Source organism: Medicago truncatula, chromosome 3 (assembly GCF_003473485.1).
Source record: "Medicago truncatula cultivar Jemalong A17 chromosome 3, MtrunA17r5.0-ANR, whole genome shotgun sequence".
Lineage (NCBI taxonomy): Eukaryota > Viridiplantae > Streptophyta > Magnoliopsida > Fabales > Fabaceae > Medicago > Medicago truncatula.
The window spans coordinates 30158663-30167308 of NC_053044.1; the positions used below are offsets into that span (position 1 = coordinate 30158663).

General features: G+C 33.2%; 1 protein-coding gene across 1 annotated transcript; it reads left to right on the plus strand.

Moving 5' to 3' along the window:
• The first annotated feature begins 5603 nt into the window (after nt 1-5603).
• On the plus strand, nt 5604-7310 carry LOC25490987 (SWR1 complex subunit 6). Its single transcript, XM_013604900.3, has 3 exons — nt 5604-5925; nt 6528-6634; nt 6752-7310. The coding sequence occupies exons 1-3, from the start codon at nt 5715-5717 to the stop codon at nt 6953-6955; spliced, it is 522 nt and encodes a 173-aa protein (XP_013460354.1). The 5' UTR covers nt 5604-5714; the 3' UTR covers nt 6956-7310.
• The last annotated feature ends 1336 nt before the right edge of the window (nt 7311-8646 follow it).

Sequence of the window (8646 nt, forward strand, 5' to 3'; positions counted from 1 at the left end):
TTATATATAGGCAGTGTTCGGATTATATAATCCGAAAGGCAGTTCGGATCCTAAAATCCAAACAAAGGGTAGTTTTGAAGGAAAAAAATAGGGCGTGAAGAACCTCATATGATAGGAAAAGTAATATTCAAGAATTTATATGTTGATTAGAGTGCTTACTTTATACCTATGTCAATTCTCAACAAAACTATCCTCTAAAAAATAAATAAAGATGTATGAACTATAACAAAAATACCATATAAATACTATTGAGTTTTTTAAATGAAATAAAAAATATATATAAATTAACAGACAATTGTTTCAGAAGATATAAAAGTATATGAATATATAAAACATAAAATAGAAAGCTAATCATTAAAATACAAGGAAGAATACATTTGTGTGGTTTCAATGTCAAATTAAAAAACAAAAATCACGTATGTCATGTTTGTTTTTGTATAAAATCACTGTAATCAGGGTATATATAGAGTATCCTAGTGAGCTTCCATCTTTTGGACTGTTATGGGATTAGTCTTTGATCGAATGTTTAGGTCTCAACATAAAACTCTTTTGAAGAGTATTTTGTGTAAAGGTCAAAAATATTAAGTGTAATATTTACCTCACAAATAAAGAAAAAATGGTTAACCATTAGAATGAAATGGGAACACTAGATCTCCCAGTTTGACGTATATCCACAATCTTCTCTAGGGTTTGCATCTCCTCTCTCTCTCTCAAACAAGCACACATTCTTCATGTGTAATTTTGAATGTTCATGTTTATTATCAAAAAAATTCATGCATGACTCGGCTATTCCCTGCAAATCGTTTGCTACAAACACCAAAAAATGAATGGCAACAACATGCACATTCTATTCCTTCTCGTGTTCTACAAGAACAAATTTTGTGTCAAGCACAAAACTTTCACCCTAATGGCATATTTTATGGTGACAATCCCTTAAGTCACACATTCTCAGCACTTCTGTTGCACCTCGTTCTTGTCACCACCATCACCCGCATTGTTCGTTTCATTCTTAAGCCTCTCAAACAACCTATGATCGTTTCTCAAATAATTGTAAGCTTCTTATCATACATTCATTATTTCTATTCTTATGTCAAATTCTGTTGTATAGTAACAATAACAATGAATATTTACGTATACAATATAGTATTACCAATGTAGATTATAGACATAAAACAAAGATGATCTAATTTCGACGTTTTTAATATTTAGTAACAAAATAGAGACATGTTAATCTTCTTAAGAACAAACTTGGTGATGAATTTCATGTTTTTTTTGTAGATAATTCAACTTTTTCAATAGTTTTGTTTTGTTTTTTTGAGAGGAACTTTTTCAATAGTTATATTTATAATTTTTTTCTCTAATGTGATGATATTTATTTCTTGTTTAATTTCCTAGGGTGGTGTCATTATTGGACCATCCTTTCTAGGACGAAGTAAATGGTATCATCGACATGTGAAACCCGAAATGGCACAATTCCTAATGAACAACCTAGGAATAATGGGATTCATGTTCTTTATGTTTGTTTATGGTGTGAAAATGGATCCAGGCCTATTGAAAAAATCCGGAAAGATGCATGTATCAGTGGGATTGGCTAGCATAACAGTTCCATTAACATTAGTATTTGTATTGGCACTATGTTTAAGAAAATCCATGGACAAAGAATTAGCCACAATTTCATCAATGGGAGTATTAGCAGGGTACATAGGAACAACAGCATTTCCTGTTCTATTTTGTATTCTCAAAGAGCTTAACCTTATAAACTCAGATGTCGGACGACTTGCATTATCGACCGCGTTAATCGGCGATGCATTTGGAATTGGTGGTGTTTTAGCATTTGAAGCGGGAAGACAAGGAGAAATAAAATCAGAGAATTCTTTGTGGTTCATGATTTCTGTTGTAGTTGTGGCAATACTTTTACTTTGTTGTATTAGGCCAACAATGATGTGGATTAATAGAAAAACACCAGAAGGACAAGAAGTGGATCAATCTTTTGTTGTTGCTATTATTTTAGGGGTTTTTGTGATGGCATTTATAACTGACATGTTTGGTATAGCAATTGTTAATGGGTCTTTCTGGTTGGGTTTGGTTACACCGGATGGACCTCGTTTAGGAACAACAATGGTACAAAAGACCAAGACTATTATGAATGAGTTTCTTATGCCATTTTCATTCATTATGGTGGGACAATATTTTGATTTTTTTGCATTGGGGGCTTCTGATTGGAAAAGTTTGCAACCTTTGTTTCTCTTGATTTTGACTGGATACTCATCCAAATTCTTTGTTACTTGGTTGGCTGCAATGTATTGGCGTATGCCATTCAGAGATGGACTCACATTTAGCCTCATTATGAGCTTAAGAGGACAATGTGAACTTATCATGTTTGTGCATTTCATGGACAAAAGGGTAAGTAAGTTCCAATCAAATTTGTACTTAGAATTTAGTTCAATAACTAAAACACATGATTCAAGTAAAATGGTCAAATATGATAAAGCGTGTTGTGACAATCAACATGCTTTTATACCATCTGCTTTTGACGCTTTCGATTTCCTAGCACTAGAGACTGTTGACCTTCTACATAGAGTTCAAAGGGTCATGCATAGCAATGTCATGTCTCCTAGGTTTATGAATGTTGTGCTTGCGAGGATTGGTTTTACCATCCAAAAAGGCCTAGCGGCGCAGCTTGTTGCTCGCTTGCCTTCTACATATTATAATTACCTTTTGTACACAAAAGCTAATAAAATAAAAGTACTAATCCAATCATTGTGGTTTGTGTGCATGCTTATACAGATCATGAACGTGGCGGGCTTCACATTATTGCTGATAATGACAGTAACAATAACAGCAATATTCACTCCTCTAATCTCCATATTATATGATCCAACAAGGCCATACATGTTGAACCAAAGAAGGGACATTCAACACAATCCACCAGAGGTAGAACTTCGAATAGTTTTATGCATTCTTGACGCCGAAAACACAAATGGACTCATCCACCTACTTGATGTCACAAATCCAACCTCAGAATATCCAATTTCAGTTTCTTCTCTTAGACTATTCGAGCTTGAGGGTCGCGCTAGCCCTTTATTCATTGATCACGCGAAACAAGAAGTTCCTCCGATATATCAATGGACAAACACGGTAAACACACTTGAAAGTTATCAACAATTCAAAAGTGAGTTTGTGAAGATTCAATTTTTCACTGCCGTGGCTCCCAAGCAATCAATGTTCCAAAACATTTGTGAACTGGCACTCGAACAAGAAGCATCGCTGATCATCTTGCCTTTCATGAATAAAGCCTTTTCTGACCATGGAATCAGAAACACAACGAATTTACAAGTGTTGGATCATGCACCTTGCTCAATTGCAATTTTTGTTGATAAAGGGCTTCTTGAAAACATCGTGGTAGGAGGAAGTTCGATGCAACATTGTAGACATAAAATCGCCGTGTTTTTTCTAGGAGGTGCAGATGCTAGAGAAGCACTCTTTTATGCAGATAGGATGGTTGCGAAAGAAGAAGTGTCACTTACGGTGATACGTTTTCTTTCTCACAACAATGAAGGGGATAATGTTTCGGAGAAGAAGCTCGATGATGGAATTGTGACATGGTTTTGGGTAAAGAATGAGACGAATCAAAGAGTTGTGTATAGAGAAGTCGTGGTTAAAAGTGGTGAAGAAACAATTGCAGCAATTCATGATATGAAAGATGTTGGTTATGATCTTTTGATAGTTGGAAGGAAACAAGGGATTAACCCTTCTCTTCTTACAGGGTTATCTGAATGGAGTGAAAGTGATGAGTTAGGAATCATTGGTGATTATGTTAGTTCTCAAGATTTTTCTACCTCAGCTTCTGTTTTAGTGGTACAACAACAAATCCGAAGAGGTTAAAAAAAAAAATCAGTTGAAAGAATATATCTCTCGCGCTTAAATTTTCTTCAATGAAATATCAATCATTCATTTATTTCTACCGCACGCGATCAAAGTCCCGATTAGGGAATTGAAGGGTGAGGATTTACACCGGACACTCTCCGGTTAAAATTGGGAGACGGCGGTGAGATGACCTTGATAGGAATTTGTTAACATAGAATTAAGATTAGACAAATTTTTAGCCACTTTCAATTCAAGGGGTACCTTGTAGCAAGATATAGCTTAGTTAACTTGATATGTGTGAATATTTCAGGTTTAGTTTTTAGATGAAGGTATGTTTAATGTACTTTAGAAAAAAATAGATGGTGTAGCTTATTTGTAGACTCAATTCATGTATTCCTTCCTTTATATGAGTGAATAGACAAATGTAGGAAAAAATTTAGTCTTGGTTAATAAATACAATGTAATCTACAAACTGTTTTGAATCTGATCTAAAAATGTAAGAAAAAATCATTATTCGGCAGAATCCTAATATCTAAACTTAGTAATGAAACATTTGTTTGGTGTAAGAATGTAAATGTTTGTTACTGAAAAGAGAGATACAAATTTTATATTACTCCTAGAAAATTGAAGGAAGTTCTTGAGAAAGGCATCCAATCGTGATTACTGATATATATTACTATACATATTAACATTTCAAAATAATTACTGATATACTATACTACTGTTTTATCTTAATACTTTTTTATTATTTTTTTCTTATATAATATAAGTTAAATGTTCCAAAATCAATTTTTTTTATGGAGTAGTCTAGTAATTAAAAGTTTGTATTGTGAATAAGTGAGAGGTGTTTGGGTCTAGTGGTTAAAAAATCATATCTTAAATGACACAATTCTATATAATATGCAATGTCATACCAACTAAGCAAAATTGACACAATGTTTTTTTGTGTGGTGGCTGGTGTTTGAACTTCAGACCTTATATATATTATGTGTTGTCCCTACGAACAAAGTTAAGCTCACGAGAACATTCTTCTATTTTAAAATTAATTTATTGACACCAGATATGATAAAAAAAATAATCCATACCCAAAATATCCATAAATAAAGTATTAGGTAAAAATTCAACAAAAAAAAAATCATTTTTTTGTGCATTGAAAAAAGGGTTAAATATGTTTTTAGTCCCTATAAATATACCAACTTTTCGTTTTAGTCCCTCTAAAATTTTCCTTCAATTTTTAGTCCCTATAAAATTTTCAGTCACTATTTTAGTCCCTATTTTTAAGTTATTTTTTGTATTTTTTAATGAAATTGTTCAGAAATGTGTAGAATATTGTAAAACAAAATCATAAAAAAAGTTAAAATTTTTTAACAAAACACAAATTTAATATGAATTTTTAACTGTAAAAAATGTAAAAATTCATATTAAATTCATGTTTTGTTAAAAAATTCTAACTTTTTTAGGAAGAGATTCTTATAATATTAAGAATTTTTTCTGAAAATTTTTATTTAAAAATATGAATTATACATATGAGTTTACTTTAAAAGAGGGACCAAAAATAGTGATTGAAAGTTTTATAGGGACTAAAAGTTGAAGGAAAATTTTAAAGAGATTAAAACGAAAAGTTGATATATTTATAGGGACCAAAAACATATTTAACCCTTGAAAAAATAAGTTGAGTAAAATTAAACGGTCTCTTCACTAAAAAGAAGATTAAAAAAAAAAAAATCAATTTAATGGTACCTTTTACGTAAACACGCGAACACAAATTCAAATAGAAGCCTTGAAGTTACCTTCGATTATCGTCACCAAATCTACTCCTGTGTTAACGAAAACCCTAGAAAGCAGAGATGGAGGAAGATGGTTCGAATTCAAACCGCCGCACGTCAGGCCGAACACGAAAAGTTGCATCCAAAATGGTCGCCGCACTTGCTAGCTCCGACAACCGTACCCAGGCTGCTCTTGCACGGTTGGATGCTTTGGAGAATGACAATGCTGGATTTGAAGTTGTAGATCCTAATCTTGATGATGACGAAGCTTCTCTTGATGATGATGATCAAGGTTAGGTTCTTTTTTCTGATTAAATTTCTTATTGCTGTTAATTTACTTTTTTTATTTAAAGTCTCTGTTCATAACTGAAATTATGCTTGTGCTATTTTTTTTTAATTAATTTACTGTAATTATTGTTGTCATTTTGAAAAAGGTAGTATCACTTTTTTAAACATGTTAAGACATATGTAATTAAACTGAAACATGGATTAGTCAGTGGTGAATGCTTGAGACCTTGAGCTAGTGGATTGTGGAATTGGTCTCTCGAATTAGTCGGTCCTAGGGCTAGACACGGAGTTTCCAAAACAAAACAAAAAAAGGCAACTTCTATATTTTCTTTTGTCTATATCAGAAGTAGTAAACATCCCGGATGAAAGCATCCACATTAGCAACTTCGACATTGTCAGCTGAGCTAGGCCTTACGAGTAAAGCATCCATGTAAAAAGAAAATTACAATCAATCATATGTTAAATATAAGTAGTTACGAGTAAGGTCGGGCATTTTTAATGTTCAACGATTATGATTGATTGAAAGTGTAAAAATTTATTTACACTAAGTGCATGCATATAAATTAAATCCAAAATAAAATTTAATTTAATTTTCTATTATTGCAGTGTATATGCAGAGAAAACAATCTAAAGGCACCAAAAGGAAAACCAGACAAGCAAAAGCTCTTGAAGCTAGGAAGGCCCCAAGAACATTTCTGGAGCTCTTACATGATGTGAGTTAGTGATTGAATTAAACCCACAAGAGATAACATCACACTCATAGTATTTTACTCTTTCCTTGGTTTGCTTCTGTTATGTTTTATGAGTTGACCTTCGTCCTTAAAATGCAGGCAAACTTAGAATCATTGCCACCGCATGTTCCCACCTATTGGAAAGCAGCTGTTGGACCTCCAAGCTCAACCGCCCGTCGCCACTTTTGTACCGTATGTGGTTTCTCTGCCAATTACACTTGTGTTAGATGTGGTGTGCGCTTTTGTTCCAATCGGTGTCAAAATGTGCACAATGATACCCGATGCTTGAAATTTGTCGCCTAAACATTTGTTTGATGCCACATTTTTTCCCCCTGCCCAGTATTGGATACATGGTATCTTAAGTTGTCATATACTCGTATCAATTTTCACCAAGACTATGTACAGAGCAAGTTGTTTAATGAATTAGCTTCACCCCTTGTCCCTTTTGAGATTAGTGTTTTAGTTGCTTGACCTGGTTCAAGGCAAGCAGAAAAATGTTTATGTTTTAGTTAGCCTTGTTAAGGATGTTCTAAGCTGCTATTGTTTATAAGATCATCTTTATCATGCTAAGACTAGCTTCAAGTATACTTGCTAAAACTTGCTGGATAAGTGGTTCAAACACCTAATTTTATATACATGTGTACCACATGCAATGACAGTTAGCACACACTTCTGATTTAGATTTGTAGTGTGTTTGATTATGCGGCAGAAAGGCTGTCATCTGTATACATAAAAGCTACAATATCTAGCTTCAATGTAATCCCATATCTGCAGTATTACCATGTGACACCAAACATATGCTTAGACAATCCATTTTAGAGGTGGTATGATGTCTTTTTGTATCAGAATCAACTTTATATGGTGTTCATGCTTCATAGTAGCCTTCCAACACCAATGCCTTAAACTTTGAAGCAGCAAATACCAATAAAAATGTTTCAAGGACCAAATTCAAAATCCTTCATGTTATAGGAACCCAAAAAAAATTCTACACTTAATTGTAAGTTGCTTAGGGTGCTTAGTTAATTCATTTTTTAAAATGAAGATATTGATAAATTCCAACACATAGGTCTAAGAAGTGCCAATGTTTATAATTGTTTACAAGAATGAAAACCAGGTGGGCAATTCTACTGAAGGACCAAGTGAAAACCAGTGTTTGGTCTTGAAATATTTTTCAACCAACTTGAAAATTAACGGTGAATAACGAATATCACTTATCTTTTATTTCTTCTCGAAGGGTTACAATTACAGACCCCTAACACTGCTCAATGAAGTATCGCTAATTCTGGTACTGGGAACAGCAGATTGTCACGCTGTGTTTTGCAAATCATTGAAGAACTTAAAAACAACATAAATTTATCATCAAATAGTATTTTATTCATCTTATATGTGGGTAATTCTGCCTATGGATGATGGTGATATTGCCAGTTTTGCAGATCATTGAAGAACTTTAAAACAGAACATAAATTTATCATCTAATAGTATTTTATACATCTTATATGTGGGTAATTCTGCCTATGGATGATGGTGCTATTGCCAAATGTGATGCGCCAAAAGAAACTACGATGCATTTCGAAAGATTAAATATATTCTTTTTAGGACAAGAGGTTCAAAAACGATGCATTTGATATTAATGTCACCATGGTTGCATGGTGCAAGTTCTTCATTCTATGACACGATTGTTGCATTGTGTAGACTGACTGGAATGGCTTGAGGCATGATGGGAGAAGAGTTATGTTTGGTTCTTGATGATTTGGGAAAGTTAAAAGTATTGTTGAGATTAGTCTTAAATTGCAGGCTACCCAAAAGAGACCGAGTTGTGCTCATTGTATCTTCAATGAAAATTGAACTACTATGGCATTGCATAATCAAATGAGAAAAATCGTGCAGTTAATCCAAAAAAGTACGAGAACCTAAGTGACACAATATGTTAGGAGATTAAGAGCCCGTTTGTTATAATTTTTTTTTTTAAAAAAATCATTTTAAGAGTTTTGCAT

Excerpts from the sequence above, each read along its gene's own strand:
- LOC25490987 (XM_013604900.3), top strand. The coding sequence starts at position 5,715 with ATGGAGGAAGATGGTTCGAATTCAAACCGCCGCACGTCAGGCCGAACA. Across the intron at positions 5,926-6,527 it reads TCTTGATGATGATGATCAAG|TGTATATGCAGAGAAAACAA; the intron begins GTTAGGTTCTTT and ends CTATTATTGCAG. Across the intron at positions 6,635-6,751 it reads TTCTGGAGCTCTTACATGAT|GCAAACTTAGAATCATTGCC; the intron begins GTGAGTTAGTGA and ends CTTAAAATGCAG.